At 41.9% G+C, this 23,330-nt stretch overlaps 1 protein-coding gene across 1 annotated transcript; it reads right to left on the bottom strand.

Annotated features, from left to right (window-relative positions):
* Positions 1–3,695: 3,695 nt before the first annotated feature.
* trim3b (tripartite motif containing 3b) lies at positions 3,696–23,058 on the bottom strand. Its single transcript, XM_061086011.1, has 16 exons — positions 22,881–23,058; positions 16,726–16,901; positions 13,141–13,270; positions 12,588–12,698; positions 12,330–12,481; positions 11,495–11,675; positions 11,276–11,377; positions 11,033–11,131; positions 10,354–10,506; positions 9,762–10,140; positions 8,928–9,031; positions 8,593–8,760; positions 8,310–8,478; positions 5,401–5,471; positions 5,169–5,309; positions 3,696–4,720 (listed from the first exon to the last, which is right to left on the bottom strand). The coding sequence occupies exons 2-16, from the start codon at positions 16,869–16,871 to the stop codon at positions 4,568–4,570; spliced, it is 2,259 nt and encodes a 752-aa protein (XP_060941994.1). The 5' UTR covers positions 16,872–16,901; positions 22,881–23,058; the 3' UTR covers positions 3,696–4,567.
* Positions 23,059–23,330: the final 272 nt, after the last annotated feature.

Below are 23,330 nucleotides of genomic sequence, written 5' to 3'. Positions count from 1 at the left end.
TCCAGCAGATCCAGACAGATCCAACAGCAGAGTCTTTCTCTGTCCAGGTGATTTTCTTGCTGCTCCATTTCAGCAGCTGCCAGAGACTGTTGAACAGATTCACTTCCTCTGAACAGAAACAGATCTCTGCTCCTCCCTCTCTCGTTCACTTCCTCTTTTTCCCACGTTTTAACACACCATTGAAAAGAGCAACAGTATGGTCCCTCAGCAGCTGCTGCCTTTATGTCAAACTGTTTAAAGGCAGCTACCTTTAGTGCAGCTGCCTTTACTGTAGCTGCCTTTGAACAGTGTGACATACTGTTGTATTTTTAGAATTTGATGCGGGCCAATTATCTTCCTGATTGGTTTAGCATATGTATCCAAAAGACGTATTTCTTTGTAATGTAAAGACACATGTCCCTATCGATTTTTGTAGATGTAGACCAATCGTAGTGCCTGGGGTGCCCTTTCTGTGTAGATATCATCAGGCCGGGTCTCTTGTCTTATGTGTCTAGTTTGGACACGATTGAACCAAATATGTCCGAGATACAGAACCTTGTGTTATGATGGCGTTTAATCAAACTTTGACGCCACGGTCACATGGTGTGACGAAAAATCGATCTCTAAATCAGTTTTTATCTCCATCTTGTTGTGATGACACTCATCTAAATTTGAAGTTGATCTGATGAAAGCCCTGGGACAAGTACGTCAAAGTAAAAATGTGGAATATGGCCAAAATAGCCACTAAATAGAAAATGGCGGGCTTCCTGTTGCTTTTTTCATAATGCCCCTTGAGACTATTTTGTTTGTCTGGTCGTGATACACGATTTTATGTGTTGATCGGTCAAAGGTAAACCTAGGGGCTGCTTTCCAGGGGGCGCTGTTGAGCCATTTTGCCACACCCAATTCAAATTACTCCAGAATACTAAAATATCCGTAGACCTTGAATTTCCTCCAAAGTTTCATAACTTTTTGAGTATGTCTAGACCCTGAAAAACTCCCCCAAAGGGGAAATAATACTAATCCTTACAGTTTCAATAGGGCCTCTCACCATTCGGTGCTCGGGCCCTAATAAAAGTTGTTGGAACGACTAAAAAGAAATAAATGAAATTGACGATATTGATCACAAACAAATTAACAAAGTTTATTCAAATTAAGTTATATTCATACAGTGGATAAATTAGATTTGAAAAAACGTAATCAATTTGCAGGAATCAGTAAATCAGTGTCTTTTTAAGTTGGTATTGATTTGATTCGATTTTAAGAGAATGTGCTTCCGTCACTTCACACAGATGTGAGCTGGTCAGTGACGGTTCCAGGTGAGAGACGCGTGCCAGTGAAAAATAAAACCCAATTTCCCAGTAAGTAGGAAAAAACAGATGGAAATACAGAATGGATCACAGATCAATGATCAGGCACGAACAGTTTAATCAGAAAACAAGTTTTTTAAAAACTCTACGTCACTGTGTGTTAGCTGGTGTCATGTTTCTCTGGGAGTCACAGAAAAAACCTTGAACTACAAAGCAGCTACTGGAAAAGTTCATGATGAAGGTGCCTGTCAGCTACAACAAGAATATGCTTGTATTATACAGTAAACTTTCTGATTGTTAAATGATAACTATACACGGAGGCATATATTACTCTTGCAAACTATATATAACTCTTATATTTGTATTTTTGTGCAATGTTCAACAACAACGTACAACACGTGTTTTCGGCAGAAGGAAACGTTACAGTTAAATTTATATAGACTGAATAAAGATGGACGACATGTCAGCTCCCCAAAGGTGAAGCCAAAGCATTTGGACTGCCCCCTAGTGGCTGCCTGCAGTATAGGACCTAAATTCCATATTCTCCAAATTTAATTGTCAAACAAATTTTTCTCAAAGATGGTTTCTGTCATTTTAAGTAGCTCTTATCACAGTGATGTTTGGTTGAGTGCGTTTATCGACAGGTCCTTAACACGTGTCCAGGATGTTTTGGCCTCACTTCTGGATACTAGACGCGTCGTTCATCTTTCTTTTGACAGCCTATCTTTGACCTGGCTGTGAGCTCATTTTGGGAAAGAGGCAGAAACAGAATCATTACGAGGTCTATGTACAACAACGTTTTGGCAAAGAGGAGACAGCTCAAAATGTACCGATTTAGAAAAATAATTTGTAGAACAAATTATGTAGAAAAGAAAATTAAAATAAATGAAGTCCTTTGGAACAAAACGAAGAAGAAAAAACACAGCACAAAACAATGTGTTTATAACATTGTTCCATTGTTTTCAGGTCATTTAGTTGGCTACTACTCGGCGTGACGTTCTAGCGTATTAGTAAATACTCCAGTGTTGAAATCCTTGATGCAGTAAGTGCTGGAATAAGTATTCTATATAGTGAAATAACATGGACATCAAATCCAGATATACATCGGAATATGCATATGTACAACGACGTCAGGTTGTAGATATGAATACGCAAAAAGTGCAAGAAGTAGTGGGGTCAGATATACGAAGTTTGTTTTGGTTGATAGACGAGAAAGAGGAACTATGAAGAAACCAGATCTTTTTCGTTCTTTTACCTGTTGTGCTTCTTGATGCTTCTCTTTGGATACACAAACAACAACAACAAAAACTTGCATATACATGTTGGTAACAAAAAAAAAGAATTAATATTGATAAGGTGCAGAATAAGAACAAGAAACGATTTCTTTAAATCAGCACATTCCTGTCTGGGTTTACCCCGGAGTGTGAGGGCAACTCAAAGGGAAAGAAATATCAGAGAGTTCGAGAATCAAGTTTAACTAAATATACGGAGGAAAACTTCAGTTTGGTTTTGTTGCATTTAATTGAAATTTGAATAAAAAGAAAGGATAGGGTTAGGGTTAGGGTTAGGGTTAGGGTTAGGAACAAGGAGGAAACAAGGAAGGAAGATAAGAAGCGATGGAGAAAAGAAGACAATACAACATTAATATTAACTAACATTTTTAGGGCTGCAAAGCAGCACTGGGTGGGCCCGAGCACATCCATTTTGAAGCGTTGCATGCTTTTTGTCTGAAAAAACAAAAATAACCAGTTCTGAGAGAGAAAGAGACGTGACCTTTGCAAGACATAAAGTTTCCTTTGATCTAGGAAGACTGAAATCAAAGGATTCATGGTCCATGTATGTCCGCGTTACAGAACATCGTGTTTTAATGGCGATTAATCAAACTTTGACACCACGCCACGGTCACACCGTGTGATTAAAAAAAAATCCGTCAGTCAGTTTTTATCTCCATCTTGTTGTGATGACACTCATCTCAATTTGAAGTTGATCCGATGAAAACCCTGGTACAAGTGTATCAAAGAAAAAATGTGGAATATGGCCAAAATGGCCACTAAATACAGAATATCAGGCTTCCTGTTTTGTTTTTACAATTGCACCCAGAGACTTTTTTGTTTGTTTGGTCATGATAGACCTGTATATCGATTTTTGTGAAGACAGGTCAATGGGAACACCTTCCGGGGGTCTCGGGGGGCACTGTTGAGCCATTTTGCGACGCCCATTGAAAATTCCTTCAGAATACGTAAATTTTCACCACTTTCTAACTTTCTGCAAATTTTGGTAAGAAGTTGAGCATGTTAAAGCCCTCAAAAAGCCAATTCATTTGCCTGAATAATAATAATAATAATCATTACAATTTCAATAGGGTCTCACCAGACACCTTTGATGTCTGTGCTCGGGCCCTAATGAGAAAAAATAGATACATTTACAAGAATAAACGTGCAGTATTTTCTCTTCAAATTCCGACTTAATCGTTGTAATATTTATTTTCTCGTTAAATGACAAATTTACTCCTTTTACCTTATTATATTAAAACATCTTTATTCTTGATATCTCGGATATTTCTTTTCTGTAAGTGGCCCTAACGCTCCGTCGTACTGTGTGTGTTCTGTTGTGAGGATTGGAAACTGTAAGTGACCACGGGGGAATTTCTAAGAGCAAACTGACGTGCAACAGTGGCAAAAGCGGCTGGAGCTTCGTCTTTTCACCAGGACACAGAGACTCGCTTCACCTGCTGGTCGCTGGGAGAGTTGCGCGTCGGCTTTGCCCCCAAAAAATTGCAGCGTATCACCAACTTTAAAAAACTGTCAGGCTGTCGACTGGTGAGGTCACACTGGTGAGACATAGAGCTGAAACGCCTGGCTCCAGAGGCGAATTTCCACTTTGGATTTCTCTCATGATCGCATAAGAGGTTGTTTTATTCCTCAGTTCCACAACTTTTCACTTTTACTTCCTTTAAACCTTTATTTTATCAGAAAAGTATTCTAACTGTTATTTTGTCTCAGAAATCCGGAAATCATTTCAGTTTTTACAATATTTTCTGCCTTTTTTTGTCTGTTATACTTGATTTACAAACTTTCAGGATTTGTGTTGTTTCAATGTTTTTTCTCATATTTCTTTGTTTTCATCTGTGAATATAAGATCTTAGGACGGTAGAATTTAATTAGTGGAACCGAGGGTCACGGCCCAGAGTAGCCACGCTGCAGCTCTATGTCCACGAGCAGTGTGTGTGACATGAAGTTGTCTGAAGAGCAGTTGAGCGGCGTTTGTCCTCCCTCAGCTCACTGCAGGTATCTGTAAACCTTAAAGCAGTGGTTGCCGGAGTCAGCGACAGCCACGTGTCCGTCTGAGGTGAGGGCGAGGCCCTGGGGCCCGTACAGCGGGTCGGCTGATGTGTTGATGTAGGATAAGAAGGAGCCTGTGCTGTCAAACACCTGAACAAAGAACACAAGACTTGTTTAGTGTCCATGTTGCAACAGATTATAATAAATAAACTGTAAAATACTTAGATTAGCAGGTTTCAAGTTGCTGTGACTTAAATGGTGTTTTACTGTTGCTGAACTGACGATCAAGCTCCAAACTAGCAGAGCACAAACCTCCCAAGGCCCAACAACCCTACACTAGATCGTTCTTATAACAGAAAAGAGGAAGTGGTCTGATAATCTAATTTATTAGTCATGAAGCATAGTTCACGGAAAAATAATTCTGGCTCCTGCATCCACAGAGAAGTCTTATAGGATATTTACGTTCGATGGAAATCGGTTTACTAGTTTTTGTGTAATTCCACTAACAGAAACCTAGGGACACACGGGTGAAAACATAAACTCCTCGGTAATGAGTTTCAGATACTACGTTTTTCAGCTGACTGATTCCAGACCTCACCTGTATTCTGCTGTTGCCCCAGTCGGCGACGATGATGTTCCCGTTGGCGTCCACAGCCACACCAGTGGGAGCGTTGAACTGACCGTTTCCTTCACCATGAGAACCGAATTTAAACAAGAATTCTCCATCGGCACTGTACACCTGCGACAGGAAGTCAGGGAACAAACTGTTACAACTCAACGCTCACTGGGAAATATACAGATAAGACATTGATTTCTGTTGAAAGTCTCACCTTCACAGAGTGATTGTGAAAGTCGGTCACGATAATTTCATTCTTGTTGTTCACAGCGACAAAGTGAGGACCTGGGTGAGGAGAGAGAAACGGGTCAGAGTTGAAGCTGCTGTGGCCTGAGATGATTCATGTGGTTTTCTTCATTCTCTTAAACGTTAGTCGGCTGTTAAATTTCCACTAGTTGATCTAAAAAGCTGAAATCATGAGTTTCATCAGACGTTTGTAGCGGCTCTGATCGTCCTGCAGTCGTCTGTTGGATTGATTTTAACACATCAGATGATTTAAGTTGAGCTACAAAATTTTTACACTGTGTACCCTGTACAACACTCCGCTCCATATACACTTACTTCACATCATATGTGATATGTGTTAATATAAACCATATTGATATTATATATCATTTTATAAAATAATATTGTCTTTTGCACACTCTGTCTACATATTCTTACACTCATAGTATATTATATTATCTATTGTATAGTCAAATACTTATATTTATACCTCTACTATATATCATATATTATATCATACTCTCTGTATATTCTTTGTATATATAAGTCTATATACACATATTTATACATGTGTACATGTTATAATTATTATTATTATATTACTATTATTATTATATATACTGTTGCTGCCATTATTACTATATACTGCTATTATATTGGTATAATTACTATCATATATAAATATATATTGTGTTATATTATATACTATATATACTGTACTTTTTTTATATACTGTCTAACAATAACATTACCATCATATCATTAGTACTATTACCATCATCTTGCCACTGCACCTTATCTACCTATTTATCTTGTGTTTCTGTTTTTATTCTTTCTACCTCAATATTTTTTATTTTATTCTATTGTATTGTATTTTATTGTATTCAAATATACCGGCTGCAATGACGACTTAATTTCCCTTCGGGATGAATAAAGTTATCTATCTATCTATCTATCTATCTTTATATTTTTTAACACTACTGAAAATCAAAGCTAAATTCATCATTCTGAAAAGTTTGTTATTAGTTGTCTCAGATATAAATGGTCCCGCTGGAGGTTTACAAAAATTCAAGCCAAACCGATAGGGGGTAAAACATTTCAGATATCTGATATTTATATTTAAAAGAAATTTGATTTCTAAGATGTCTCTATTTAACCCTTTTGACGAAGATATGTAATTGATGCTTGAAAACATTTAACCATTAGGTTTATTCATTTTTTTTCCCATATATTATATTGATATTACGAATGTGATAATATATCACAGTAAAAACAAAGAAAACGCAAATAAAACAAATAAAATATATTCACAACTGTTCTGTTTGGTTTATTCTGTAAATAATGATTAAAGTTTCCATATCTTCAAACACAAAGACTGTGAAAGCCTCATATCAAGAGAGTCGTTAGAAAATCGTTCGGTCTCTACAGAAATTTGTTACATTCGTATTTATGTAAAGTGAAAAGATTATCTGAGAGCAGCAGTATAAGGGCCTGGTCACACATGTGCGAATGCAAGCGATTGCAGGTCAAAGCAGGAAGCAGATGTTCTACTCGCCTCCTCACTCGCACTGATTGGACGTGAACATGAAGCAAAGGTTTCACGGCTGATACGTTTGCGTCCGTGTGACCGGGCCCTCGCTCATTACACTGATTGTCTCACAGCAAACACTGGGTCAGTCCGAGCAGTGAAAAATCACACAACTCACATCCACAACAACAAACCACAAAGCGTGTGACAAATCGTCCATTCTTGTAATAGCAGGTGATTATTACAATGCTCTCTGTGTTTGATCAGGTTTGCTCAGGCACAGCTGCATCCAACAGTGGGACACAGAACCAGGGGTGGGGGGGGGGGTTAGACACAGGGCACTGCACTGTGGGATTAAGGTCGCAGCAAGGCCACACTTAGTACTTACTGAAAACTGAGCCAGATTTATTAAAGTTTGGGCCAAGTTTTTCTGAATCGGAAACAGGAGGAAGAACAGAAAGAAAGAAAGAAAGAAAGAAAAAGATATGTCGTCAGAGATGAACAAAAATAAATAAAAGGAAGCAGAGAAGTCAAATAGAGAAAGGGGGGGGGGGGGCAGCACAGGCACAGTTTGTGTCGGGGGGAGCAGGGGCTCGGTGCGTCACCTGTGGCTTTTACAGGTAAAAACAAATCTTACACAATAATGTGACACATCAGTTCAGGTTTAGAAATAACAGCAGAGACAACGTGTGAGAGGAACCAAACAATCAAGTGGAGAATTAATTGTTTAGATGATGTTTCTGAACTGGACAGATCGTGCTGCACAGTTTGTTTTCAGCTTTTATTTTTATATAATAGAAGTAAGAGCAGGAGACTGTAAATTGTCTGAATACTTTCTGCTGCCCTTCGTTAGTCAGATTTCACAATCAAGGGCTTATATCAAAACTCTGGTGTCATATATCAGGCTAAACGCATCCATCATGACTTATTCCCTTTGTAGCAACACTTAGCAGATTTTACCTTGAAAATATCAGCCTCAGTATTAGCTTGAATGTTCAGCGACTGTGAATATGAAAAGTTATACTGAGCAAATTAAACTGCCAGAATTGAAATTCAAGGGTTAAGCTGATAAAAAAGACTCAGAGGAAATAAAAAAACTGTTTGTCTCCAATATTCAGCCGAGACAACGTTTAAAATGGGAAAAATTCTACACAGAGTTTGGTGGATTTGTTTATTTTTCTGTTTCGGGAAGTTTTTCTTTAAATGAAAACCAAAACAAAGCCAAACTGAAAGGATCCCCCCATGTGGCTGCAGAGGGCGCTGTTGCTCACTTAAAGTTGCATCGTGTTGCTTTCAGAAAGAAGCCCTTGCCTCTGAGCTCCCTGTCTGTATTAAAGAGAATCTCCTGCTAACTATTAACGCCTCCTCACCTGCGAACTGTCGGTCCGACGTCCCTCGGCCCCCGAACTTAGTCACAAGTTTCCCATTGGACTGAAAGATGAAGACGCAGCAGGCCTTGTTGTCCACGGTGATGATGTGTCCGTTCTTATCCACAGCGACGCCCTTGGGGCCCATGAGCCGGCCGGCACCGATCTTATTCTGCAAGGGAGCATTTCAGCAGAGAAAGAAAGACTTTGAGAGAATTTCTAAACCATCTTTATCTCTATACGTTTGTTATCAATATGTGTTTCATCTTAAGTTCTGTGATCTCACCTTGAACTTGCCGTCAGAGGAGAAGATGCTGACCCATCGATTGTCATAGTCGGCCACCACGATGTCTCCGTTCAGGTCCACGGTGACACCCGTCGGCCTCTGCAGTTGCCCCGGAGACCGACCTCTGACCCCGAAGCGCATCTTGAAATGGCCGTCGTTGGTGAAAATCTGTAAAATCAGTTCCGTCCGAGAGCAAATGAGTGACAGGATGTTGCTTTTCCAGCGTGACCACAGACACGCAGCTGTGTGTGTGTGTGTGTGTGTGTGTGTGTGTGTGTGAGTGTGTGTTTGTGTGTGTGTGTGTGTGTGAGTGTGTGTGTGTGTGTGTGTCTCACCTGGATGCACTGGTTGTTGCTGTCAGCCACCACCACTCTGCCGTTGCTGGAGGCTGAGATTCCCTGCAGGTTGGTGAACTCTCCTTTCTCTCTGCCCCGCGAACCTGACAATATGATGACTCAAATAATTACACACTCTCGAGAGTTTTCTTATCAGTACAGTTTATAGATAAGTATAAAGATGGACAACATGTCGGCCTCTTAAAGTGAAGCCAAACCCCTGCAGTATAGGTCATAACCTCTGCCTCCTCCATGTTAGTGGACGATACACGGACCAAACTAAAAAGTAAAACTACACATCAAAAAAGGTGTCTGTCATAAGTACATCATACTTCATCTCAGTTGAAGAGCTCATGTTTCAGGTATTATTGGTTTTAATTAGTTATCTGATGCCATAAAAACGTATGAAAGGCATGATGTACAGCTGAAACCGACTCAGAGAAACAATTACACTTTAATTTGTTTGTGGGGGTCAAACTATCTTTATATGGCATAGATATTATAATTTTAAAACCTGCCACTAAGCATTTGTAATGCAAGTAAACAACTGTGAAATTGTGGTTGTACTTTTCATAAAATCATTGGACATCATTTCTTCTTTTGGGTCTCAGCAAGTTGATTTTCTTTTGGTTTACTGGCATGAAATGAAAATAGTAGTTTCTAAAAACTTGTATTATGGTTCACAAATAAGTTTGCAGTAATGTTATATATTTATTTTCTCCAATGAATAGGATAAAACCATGAAAGTAACAAATAAACTGCCTTTAAAAGAGTACATTATTGTTTCACAGTCCTATGTGTGAAAGGAACTTCCTCTCCAGGCCTCTGTCTTACCCACTCTGTAGATGAGCTCATCCTCGATGGGGTTCTCCTTCTTCTTGGTGGTGCTGTACATGCTGGAGGGCCGTCGCACTGCCTTCTGCCGGATGTGGCCCCCCGTCCCGCTGGGAGACTTCACCCTCCTCTTCACGTCATCCGGAGACTGGGGCACATCTGAGAGCTTCACGGCCCGCAGGCGGAACGGGCTGCCTCGGACCGGCTGGCCGTACAGCAGCAGGGCGAAGGAGTACTCTCCCTCGGAGCGTATCGTGTAGCCCACCTCGTACGTCCCGTTCTTATTGTCCGTTATCTCAGTCTCTGCAGCTCGGCTCCCGTCGGCGGACGTTATCTCCGCCTTTAAAACAGCGTTTCCGCTCCGCACCAGCTCGCCGTCCTGCAAGAAGAGGTCACTGATTCAATTTCAGAACACAGATGATATCTTGTTCCAGCAACAGTAGTAATTCTCATATGATGCCTCCATAAAATAACTGACTTCTTTCAAAAACAAACAAGAAACATTGCATGAAATGTGAATTCAAAGCTGCTGTCTGTCAATCTTTCCATAGTTCCCTCTGCACATGTAGTCTCAACAACTCGAAGACTGTACCTTGTCTTTGGTTGTCACGGTGACGGTCTGATGCTGCCCGGTTGCTGCGTGGCGGAGGCCTTCTCCCGTGGCAACAGAGGTGTGAGCGACAGCAGCTGTGGTGAGGAGAACTCCCAGGTTCTGGATGGAGCGTCGCAGACCTTCAGTCTCCACCTGGAGCCACACGGCACACACAGGACACAGGACACAGGACACAGGACACAGTGCAAAACTTAAACACCCTTTGTCTCTACAAACAGCAAATCAGAGCTAAGCAGAGTGAGAAAACTGGACATTAAACCGTCAGATCACCATAGATACGAGTCTGATGAGAGGCTAATTTTGCTCTGTGTCTGCTTGACGTCAAAACAGCCTTAGAATAGCTTTAATGTCTACACTATATTCCACAGTGATCCACAAAATGAGCTCACAGACTGTGTATAAAGATGGACGACACATATCCATGATATTTTGGCTTCATAGACATGTTGTCCATCGTTATTTACCTAAAATTATTAGTGACCACAAGCAAATACTCTCACATCCTCAAAAGGAGCATGAAAGGTTAAAAAAAACCTGCTGCTATAGGTTTTCTATCCAGACCTTTTAGACAGAGGCATTGCTTCAAATCATATAAAACGATCATATGATCAAATCAGTCAGAGAAATGGTTTGAATGTGAATAAGCAGCTGTTGCTACCTGACAGTCCAGATGTGCGTTCTGATGTGGCCTCTCTGGGAAGTCGTGTCGGGCCAACGCCGTCACCCGCTCGCTCATCTGCTTCTGAACCAGCAGCACCTTCACAGGCAGGAAACACAAACTGGTTTCTCAGTCAACTTTTCAATAAGAGATATTCATTGTTTGTGCTCACAGCCGATTCTCCCAGATGAGCTGTGCACTGTGTGTGAGCTCTGTCATGCTAGTAGCAGTGAGCCAGCCCACCTCGGTGGCGCTCCCGTGGCTGAGGGCCTGCTCTGTGAAGCTGCAGCTGTTCTGGATGTGTTCCTTCCCCTGGAGCAGAGATGAGAGCTGCGCCTGCAAGACCTGCACAGGTGAGAGGGAACAGAGGATGAGGACAGGTTAGAGTTCAATATGAGAAGAGGAGGAAAGTGAAATACTGTTTATACAAAGAAGGAGGTGATAGAGTCTTTCTTCTGCCACCTTCTGCTTGGTGGTGCAGATGTTCTCCAGGTCTGTGATGAGGGCCGACTTGCGCTGATGCAGCGCTCGCTCCAGCTCTTCAAACGTACTGGTGAGATCTGCCACCGCCTCAGTCTTCCTCTCATTCAGCTGCCGAGAAATCTCACTCACCAGCTCGATGGCTGCTGTCAGCTGAGGGAGCCTGGAGGGGAACACGAGGAGAAACTTTCTTAGAAACCCTGGCTGTTTCTTTGCTGGTTGTTTGCAGGATTATGCAACAACAACAGATTGAATTACCATGAGACTTGGTGGAAAGATGCAACGTGGGAAAGAACAAATTACATTTTGGTGCAAATCCGGCTCAGAGGAAGGATCCAGGAATCTCTTCTCACTTTCTTTAACATTATGAGATGGGAAATTTTTCAAAATTTTCTCTGAGTTCTAGGAGAACAATTCATGGTTCTTTATTTGGATTTTTTTTTTCTTATTAAATAACAATTTAGGGAACTGATATGCACAAGTGTGTGAAATTTGGTGAAGATGCAAATTAAAATCCAGATCTAGTGAACTACATAAATGAAAGATATAAGATTTTTTGTATGACATTTTTCAGGGAACTCAATGATACAATTATAAGATGTATAACCTGTTGAAAATGCCAGATCAAGCTACAAAACGTGTCCCTATAATATATTAATCACAATAGAAGTAAAAGTTATAAATGCCAGACACAGCACAGAACAGCACAGGTGATGTTTGATGGCAGATGCTGAATCAGGGCCAAAACACCTCAGCTCCCAGACACCTGAGGTGAAGGATAAAGTCTGAAAGCTCTTCGGAGACATGGAGTCCTCACCTGCTGTGTATTGCGTCCAGCTGTGTCTTCAGAGCGGCCTTGTGCTGCTCCACCACGTCCCGCAGAGGAACCGTCACGTGCTCCCGGTGCTCGGCCTCCGTGCAGTCCAGACACATGGCTGTCTCACACGACTCACAGTAGAACTCCATCACCTGCAGAGGGAGACAAGCGGAGTTTCAAAATACAGCTCACTCACTCTGGTTATTGAAGCAGGGGAAAGGAATGTTTTTTTCAGATTAATTATGAGTAGGTTCCCACCTTGCCCTCGTGGTTGGGGCAGCAGAGCGGCTTCCCGGCAGCTGCAGCACTCACGGACTCCAGGACACTGCAGGCCTCCGGCCGCGAGCACTCCGGGTCCCGTTGAAGAACCTGGTCACGAACATTTAGAACTGTTATAGTAAGATAGTGATCTATGTTCTTATGCACAATGTGATCTACAGTGTCCTTTCTTCTCCTTTATTTGGCAGTAGACAGCTGACAGATGAGATGCAATAAAAGTGAAGCCAGAACTGAAGTGGGCAGAGGCAAACAAATCCTAAAAAGAGCCTCATGCAGGAGTAAGGACTGTCCAGGGTGACCTCACTCTGAAAGTATGCGCTCACTCTGTTCAACACTAGGAGCGGCCCTCACTAAAACAGCACCAGGATCACACAAAGCACTCTGACCCACTTCTGTTCAGTTCATTTCCCTTTCTTTGACATCTATCTCGTGATTGGCTGAATCTACGTTTCTTCCTCTGTAACATACTTGAAAATCCTGTTGGGGCGAACACATTTGTGTTGAAAGAGAAAAAGGGGATTAAGATTCAAACCTCCATGAGATTAGTGATGAAGAAGTTGTTCTGTAAAGCACAAACTCCTTTCTCTGGCAAGATGGACGTCTGCCGACACACTGGACACGAGAGCGTCAGAGACTCTGGGGGAATGTAGTTCTGGAGACAACTGGGGAGGCAGAGAAAGAAATGCATGAGTTAGAAAATACATAAAATATACACAAGTAAGTCTTTTGCATTGTTTTTTTGAATAATTAGTAGAGCCAAGAACTAATACGATACCGATATATCAGTCGATATTTAAAACATTTTTCTAAGATGCCGTTTTCAAACCTTTATAACAAAGAAATGTTTGATATTTTACAGTTTAATCATAAACTTTACTATAAACAACCATAAACACAGATACCACTCACATTCAATACAACTTTACCAATCCCAAGAACATTTGTAATAGAAAGCAAAAACAAGATACAAACACGCAGTGACAAACATCCACCAAAACAATAACACAATGAAACACAATAAAAGAGCTGTTCAGTTGCCTTAATGTGCAAGATTCTTAAATATTACTAATTTATTTGACCTTGAATCTGAACATGAATTCACAAGATTTCTGCATAAAAATGAAAGTATAATAAAAGTGTTCCTATTGGCAGATCAGCAGATTTTTATCGGCCAACCAATTAAACAGTAGAGTTCTAACTATCAGTCATATTCAGCAGAGAGGGAAAGAGAGGGATGGAGGGACAGAGGGAAAGAGCTGTGATCTTAGCACCGTGTTGAGACACAATCTCTGGTTCTCAACACGTCACAACAAATTGAGATTGAATCAGAGTCAATACAAAAACCCCAAAACCACAGCCTCAGAGAAAACAGCCAGACTTTGTCTTTAAGTGAGTGAAGTTGTTGGCAAACCATCTTTCCTCTCTGACTAAATACTGAAGGACAGAACTTGTGTGTGTGTGTGTGTGTGTGTGTGTGTGTGTGTGTGTGTGTGTGTGTGTGTGTGTGTAGCAAATACTGCACGTTTATGTCTCTGCATATTTGTGTGTGTGCACGTGACAAGGTTTTGGATTCAGGCCGAGCCTCCTCCGGTGCAGCAACCACAAATCTGTCCCACCGGCTCCTGAAGCCTGACGATGTTCAGGTTCAGTTGTCCTGAGGAGATTTAACATTAAACACCTTCCACTCAGCAGAGTCAGCTGCAGTAACTGCACATTCCACATGGCCGCCGGCCCGGCTGCCATCCAGCACATGATGCACAGCTGTGTTTACTTTAGCTTCTGTGATAACTGATCGTTATACAGTAAAAAACAACCTGAGGTCAGTGTGGAGGACAAGTCTAAAACCTTCCTGTTTCATTTATGTCTCAACCAAGCTTTGTTACACTGGTCATTAGCTTCTGAGAACAAGCAAAGCAACATTACAGTTGCTCTCCGACATGCACTGAAGTCTGATGATGGATACAAATATCTCAGGATCAAAACAGGTTGAAGTGAACGTAGAAAACGCCAACATAGATTCCAACTTAAAAACACAACGGAATTCGAGAGCTTTTGGTGATGAGGGCCGGTGCTGGTGTTGATGTGCTGTAAACAAATATATGAGACGTCAGAATGTATACGTCATGTCCTGCCTCCTTTGTTCTCACCATTATAATAACTATAATCACTTGCCTGAATATCTCAGACATTTTCTTGTTGAACATGTCTGACCCGATGAATCTCCTGCTGCGTTCTTCACATGTGAAAAGCAAACTCAGAAAAATATCTGTTCCCACGACTAATGCTGCGACTATCAATCAGTTCCACAGTTCTCTGGATCACAGGAGGTCGAACCCACTCGCCAAAGTTAGAACGAGAACAGGTTGAAGAGTGGAAATGAAAGAAGAAACATTCTCCATATTCACAGTCAGTGAATCATCTGTCAGCACCACTATAACACTCTGGATAAATCCCCATTGGTCTGTCTTTGTGTGTTTGGGGACTAACTGCGCTGTGAGCTCACATGTGCTTAATGACAAAGAGGAAAAGAGGAGCAGAATTAAACGTGACACCCACCACCCCGAACCAATGGGGCCCAGCAGGGGGGGGGGGGGTTACCAGGCTCAGCCCTAAAACCCCTAAAACTACATCAGCCCATCCAGCATTGAAACATCTGTCTGGCTACATCATGCACAGCTCCAGACAAAAATCTGTTCACCTCAGCAGGGCTTCAGATCACATGTCATCCAGTTAAACCCCCCGGATTAGCCCTGCCCCCTGGTGGGTGAATGCCCCTCTCATTGCAGGGAGAGAATGAGACTTATCCTTCATGCTTTGTGTCGCTATTGAAAAACTATCCCATAAATATTTGTTTGATCGCAGGGTTTAGACGTAAACCAGTCTGAAACATAATCCCGGTTATCCTCTGCACCTCACAACACTCCCCTCTCTACATGCTCCCTCCTCTCACCCTGACCCACAACAAGCTTTCCGAATGCCCCAGTAAGTATCGCTCGAGGGGGGGGTGTTGTCTTTCTAAGGAACTGCAAGTTTAAGTATTTTAAGTGTATCTCCCAACAAAGGGGCTACAGTCAGTCAGCGGCCCCCGATACTGAGGAATGTAATTATTCCCGTGGCGTCTGTGAGGAGAAGCGCTCCGAGCTGTTGAATTGTTGGGGGGGATTTGCGAAAGATTTTCTTCTATTAGTGGACATGTAAATATTAAAGGAATTCTTCAGAACTAGGATGGGAGGATACAGCTACAGTAAAAACAAGACACTATAATTACTGCCCTGTGGTTGTACGCCTCCACCAACCACAGCAGTTTCAGTCTACACACATTCTTTTCCCAGACTCATATGAGGACACCGTAACCTTTGACCTTTAAATTAATCTTCCAATTGAACAAAAATGTAAGATAGGCAGACTTGAGATATCATGTTCAAAAGAGGCTTCTTTGACATTGACCTTTGACCTTTGCCCACTCAAATCGAATCAGTTACTCTGTGAATCTAATGTGTGAAAGTTGAGAGGATTCTCTCATGGCATTCTTAAGATAAACCGCTCACAAGACAGAAAAGGTGAACTGTAAGGTCCCAGTGATGTAATGAAATCCCCAGTGGGTGTTCCTGATTTATCAGATTCATAAGAACATGATGTCACTGTGACCTTGACTCGTGCACCAAACTCAAATCAGTTCAACATTGAGTCTTAGTAAAAGTTTGTACCAAATTGGAAAAATGTGTGCCTGGGATTGTGCGTTCACAATGACCTTGAACTTTGACCTCTGCCTACAAAATTCTAATCAGTTCATCCGTGAGTCCGACGGAATGTTTGAACTAAATTTGAAGAAATTCTCTCAAGGTGTTCCTGAGATATCACGTTCACAAGGCAAAAAAATATCTTTTGACCTCTGACCACCAAAACCCAATTAGTTCATCCTTAAGGCAAACTGAGCAAGAACAGGTTGGACAAACTGACGGAGGGATGGAAGGAAGGACAACCTCATTGAGTCAGAGGCCTAACAAGCCGATGGTGTGAGCAGAGCCTTGTGTCGGGTTCAGCTTGAGGAACCTGGAGGTGTAATTAGGCCTTTTTGCCCGTGTGTGTTGAAAGCGAGAGGACAGGGGTGTGTTACCTCTCACAGAAGGTGTGCAGACAGGGCAGCACCTTGGGGTTGCAGTAGTGATCCAGACAGATGCTGCAGACCAGGAACTGCTTGTCTATCTGACGCACCACCGGGCTGGTGCTCCCAGCCTCGCGCTTCGCCATGGCAGAGGACATCTAGAGCCACAGACAATGGCAGCAGTTACCCTAGAGAGAGAGAGAGAGAGACAAAGATAAATGGATGAATACTGGGCTAAATTTAAACTTTTCTTTTGTGGAGTATCACTTTCCGGGGCTGCTAACGCTCAGCGAACTTCCCACAGGAGGTACCAGGAACCCAAGCTAATAAAGCCCTTTAATTCCTCGTGTCTATTGTCGTTGTGTTATTTCTGTGTTAATACCAGACGGACTCCAGCTGAAAGGGAACAGTGAGAGACAGAGACATGCAACAGCCCCGAGGACGAAGACAAACCAGCACGACCGTGTGTTTAATCAACACTTCAGTGAAAACCAGAGCAGGAAATTAACACAATCTGAACTTAAAGACAACACAATAATGTATTTTGATAAGCTTGTAAAAAAAACACCACACGTCTACACAACACACAACCCCGATGCACTCTGGACCTGTTGTAACAGTTAAATCCACTCATGAAATGGACACACACACACACATGCACACACACACACACAGTCACGCAGACACACAAAAGAATCTGCTGAGTCGTGTCTATGTTTGCTTCTGTTGCTGTTTGATAGTCGTTACTCATCACTTGTGATTTCTCACTGTGTCATAGAGTTAATAGTTCAGTTGTTATACTGTAATTTAACACATTCAACAATATGGGCTGACATGATAAACAAAGTGTAATTGATCATGTAAACATAGATTTGGAAAACATCATGTTAGAATGAAGTACAAACAGTCCCCTCATGAAACCACATGTTAATTCACTACATCCAGATTTTCTTTTGGTTTTGCACCAAATTACACAAACTCATAAATATGAGTCTCCTAAAGATGTCATGTTTTTAAAGAAGATCTGTTTTTTGTTCTCTGACAAATCAAAGAACATTTTGAAAAACGTCCGAAGTGAAAAGAAGATTCCTGGATCAGGGGGTGAACCTGACTTTTATGGGTTATTCCCGGGGTCATGGACGGTTAATTCATCCTGCTCACAAACAAATAAGCTAACAAACAAACAAACAAACAATAATGCAACCTCCTTGGTGGAGGAAATTCAAGAGTTCGATGTACAGATACATTTTAATGTGATTCACATATATTAGCCTCTTTACAAATGAAGTTGTTTTTAGTTGTGTAGGGAATGATAACATGTTACAATTCTGCATTTTAATTTCCCTTTAATTTGTATTATCAGATCATGTTGCCATTAAATTACCAGTAAATATGTTAAATATATATGTCATAAGTCATCACATAGATTCATCCTCTCACTAATTTAAGCTCTTAACATGTAAAATCAAGTTTAAATAACACACCAAATAGCTGGCATGAGCTACATGTCGCTAATATCTGCTAAACCGGAAAGCAGCTGGAAGGTGCGGAGACTCTGCCCGGCAACACACAGCAGCGCCGTCTCCGCCGTGTCCCACTTTCACATTCATCAGCACAAGTCCCAACACATATGGTGGAAGAATTACAGCTGCATGTGAGAGATGCTACTGCAGCGAGCTCCGATCGCATGGAGAGAGGGAACATGAAATGGAGAGAACGTGTTTTAACCGGACAAAAACATCTGGTCTAATAAAGAAAATCTACAATTTCAATTTGCAAGGATTATTGATCTTTTTGTAAGGAAAGCAGAGACTATCGTATTTTTTTTGATGATATCTCACCTCAGCTTTAAATTGTGGCCTTTCATGATGACTGCACGTGTCACTTGTACCTCTGTGCCGCTGACTCCGGTGTTTAAGTCCAGCCACATTTTCCTCAGTAGGTCAACACGTGTATTATTCATGTTACAGACGTGCACTCATAAGTTCCCACAGACACAGGGATGAGGGAACAGCAGCGTGTGTGAGTCTCAACAAACACACGTCTGCCTGGCTTCAAGATGGAGTTATGAACGTTCCCATGTGACGAGGACACACACAAAGTCCTGCACAAAAGCACAAACACACTGATAATCATCATCCTCCATCAGACCCCCCCCCCCCTGTGTCTGTACACATGACACTCAATCCTCTCGCCCATGTTGCCCTATTGTCAGTTGTTGCCCCCTGTGCCCCCTCCTCCCCACACACACACACACACTCACACACACACACACACACACACATGATCACAGTGGGTTAGAACCAGGCAGTATCTTTCCAGAGGATCCAATGACACACAGTCTGAGGACCGGCTGGGTAAAGGTCACGTCTTAAGCCGCCGAACCACAAGAACAACATGTCACACGCCCTCTCCGGTGAGGACCTTGCAGCCTGTCTGATGGAAAACATCAGCGGTTAAGTAGCTTATGATTTTTGTCTGAATCCAAATATGCATTGTTCTGTTTAAATCCTGCGATTATATCTGGCATTTCAAGAGTATCCGGTTGTCTCTGTTGGACTCTGGTGAAAAAGGACCTTGATAGAAAGTAGAACAAACACAGGATGTAAAGTTCGTCCACTTCTTCTCCTTCTTCTCCATAACTCACTGATACCACAACAGCATCATTCTGTCATGACGTCTGTCTAAATTTAGACAGGTGTATTAGCGGGGGGGGGCAGGGAGGCTTTGACAGAGAAACTGAAATATCACCCGTGGTCCTTGGACGGCTGTGGCTGCATTTGTTTACTTTAAAAAGTCATTTCAAAGCAAAATAAGATCCTGAAATTGAATAAATCCTAAATAGGAATTTGTTTTTCAAAATATGCCAGAGCCGTCTGCTCAGTGTCAGTCGGAGTAAATGGAAAAATAAAACCTTTAGTGTCACTTAACATTTCTTTTGAACCTATTGTGTAACTCATGCGTGAAAGGCATGTGACTTTTACAAAGCTTTGTTCCAGCTGATTGAAATGCATACATGCCGCTGCAGCAAACACACACACACACACACACACACACGTGAGAACAACACATGTACATGAGTGGATTCTCCTGCTCAGTATCATGTGTTTACGTACATGCAGGAAGCAGACGGCGTTCCCGACTTCACTCATGTGCCTAAGTAGGCCGCCGTGCTTGCTTCTGAAGCTTTAAAGCAGCCATGACCAGTTCACTGAGGAGCTCCAGGAGTGTGTGACGACGTGCAGACTCAGATTTTAGTCTCTGCCGTTAAAGCAGCAGAGTGTGATGAAGCCAAGCCCAGACGGGAACTGCAGGAAGCCTCTAAACCGTGATGTACGAGAGGACACGTCCTGCAGGGAGCTGTCAACTAAACACCATCAAAATGAAATGTGTCATAATTCCCCTGGCAATTAAACACGCAGTAATAACAGACCTCGGCTCCAGTAATCCCCCCCCCAACCTCCCCTGAACTCTCAGGATTACAGTATTTGCATGTGAATCTGGGGACGTGTTTGCGTGTGAGCGCATGGTTGCAGCAGGTCGGTGTGCGACAACAGGCGAACACTCGTGGAGTCACAACACAATGCGTCCATTCAGCGCCGGCTTAACAGGATACACAGTTATAGTTTTCTTTCTCCCACTTTCTCTTTGTCTCATCCAGAACTAAAGGAACTGGATCCTCACAGTTCATATACGTGTGAATATAATATATAACACACATACACACACGCACACACACACACACACAAACACACACACACACACACACACGTCGAGAGGAAGTGGAAATTAACCAGCTTCTTCCCAGTTCAACAGGAGGGCAGGGACAGTTTCAGAGGAAGAGTGTCAACAAAAGCTGGGAAATAAAATATAATTTTCATCATAAGTAATTAGGGCTGGGCAACGATTAAAAGTTTTAATCGCGATTAATCGCATGATTTCCCTGATTAATCACGATTAATCGCATTTGTATACGTAAAATCCAATAATGAATTAAAAAGTAGTGTATAGCGCAATTTTATTTTCAATGTTCTGCCATATGAACGAAAGTGCCATAACATTTGTTGTGCAAACACTTTTAACATCAGCATTTAATACAGTAGCAGTTAAATAAAATATTCAGTGTAAATCTCAACTTAACAATGTTATCAAAGCAAATACAAAGTTAAAGCTCAATGCCACTGCCAGGGCATTAATGTTATCCTCTTCCTTATGAAAAATGTATACTCCTCCCTGCGTCTAACGTAGTCTGCCGAAGCCTCGCTCCACTCGCTGTTTCATTGAATGATTTGCTGATATCAACTGTGTGTTTTGCATTCAGGTGATATTTTAGACTGGAAGTACTCCGGTGATAAGAAAATTCACCTTGGCAGTGGCTACAAATAACTTTGGTTCTGTCGACTCCGCCGTCTGGAAGAACTTTAAAATGAAAATGGCCATGTAAAAGCTCCGTACCCTTATCCATGGTTGTTTATCCGCCAATTATTTTCTTTTTTCCGGTTCCGCAGCAGTCAGCAACAGACATTTAATAAATAAAAGCCTGACTTTCACAATAAAACAATAAATAATCAAACCTGAGTTAATGCGAGATAAAATAATTGTCTGAGTTAAATAAGTGATGAGTTAACTCGAAATTAACTAGTTAACTTGCCCAGCCCTATAAGTAATTCAACAAAGCTTCAGTTCATACGGATCAACTTCAGATTTCTAAACTACTTTGCTGTTTATCAAGTGTTTAATTCTCTGCTCATTAAGAAAAGTTTTAAACCTCATCCTTCTCTCAGGAGCAAAAAGTCTAAAAAGTCTAAAGAAATAAAAATGTGTCATTAATCATTATAATTATCGCTTTTGACATTTGTGTCTTGATTTGAGTTTTGGCCTCATGGTCCATCTGCTCCCTGTGGACTCTCCTGTACCTGAACAGCAACAGTGAGTCTGTGCCGACAGCTTCACACACACACACTTCACTCTGGTGACAGCTGATGTGAAGTCACGCGGCACACAGCTGGGCGGCCGAGCCTCAGGAGAGAGAGAGAGAGAGTCGATGGTTCGATTCCCGGCTCCTCCACATGAGCAGGTGTGTGATAGAGTGGTGTTTGTTTTGTAAACAATAGTGCATCAGCTTTGGAGGGCTGTTGTATGAATGTGAATGATTGACAAGAATAAATAACCACTATGTGAAAATATACAGTCCACACGTGTACTGCATGAACATAATAACACACACACACACACACACCCACACACACACGCACATACACCCACAGTTGACTTGTATAAGTACACACACACACAGCTGACATATATAAGAACACACACACACACAGTTGACATGTATAAGAACACACACACACACAGTTTACATGTATGAGTACACATCCACACACACACACACACAGTTGTCAATTATAAGAACACACACACACACACACACAGTTGACATGTATAATAACACACACACACACAGTTTACATTTGTAAGTACACACACAGACAGTTTACATGTATAAGTACATACACAAACACACACACATACACACACACATCCACACACACACACACAGTTTACATGTATAAGTACAAACACACACAGTTTACATGTATGAGTACACATCCACACACACACACACACACACACACACACACACACAGTTGTCAATTATAAGAACACACACACACAGTTAACATGTGTAAGTACACACACAGACAGTTTACATGTATAAGTACATACACACACACACACACACACACACACACAGTTGACATGTATAAGTACAAACACAGAGTTTACATGTATAAGTACACACACACACACACACACACACACACACACACAGTTTACATGTATAAGTGCATACACACACACACACACACACACACACACACACACACACACAGTTGACATGTATAAGTACAAACACACAGTTTACATGTATAAGTACACACACACACACAGTTTACATGTATAAGTACATACACACACACACACACACACAGTTGACATGTATAAGTACAAACACACAGTTTACATGTATAAGTACACACACACACACAGTTTACATGTATAAGTACATACACACACACACACACACACACACACACACACACACACACACACACACACACACAGTTCACATGTATAAGTACACACACACACACACAGACTACCTGCTGTGAGTCGGCTGCAGTAGGTCAGTGTAGAAGGCTCCATGGCAGCTATGTGTTGGGTTTGTGTAACACTGAAGAATCCGCACACACCCTGACTTCCCCTCTCGCCTGCATGCGCCCTCCAGCTCCACTGACCACTCTTCCTTTTCCCTTTTCCCTTTTCCTCACATCACACACACACACACAAACACACACAAACACACACACACTGAAAAAGGGCTGAGCAGGGACGACAACAGAGGGTGGGACTGTAAATTGAAAGTCCCTCCTACTGTCAGAGCTGTTTACAAGCATGAGCTGACTGGATGAGCCCTCCTCCTGCCGCTCTCTGATTGGCCGGGGAACTTAGACCAGGGAGTGAGGGTTGCATCATGGGAGAACAATTCGTGCCGGCCAGAGCGGAATGGACGCATGCGACTGAAACAGACGAGAGGAAGAGGAGCGAGAGGA

The sequence above is a fragment of the Limanda limanda genome, chromosome 14, assembly GCF_963576545.1.
Source record: "Limanda limanda chromosome 14, fLimLim1.1, whole genome shotgun sequence".
Lineage (NCBI taxonomy): Eukaryota > Metazoa > Chordata > Actinopteri > Pleuronectiformes > Pleuronectidae > Limanda > Limanda limanda.
This window is presented reverse-complemented; position numbering and strand designations above follow the sequence as displayed.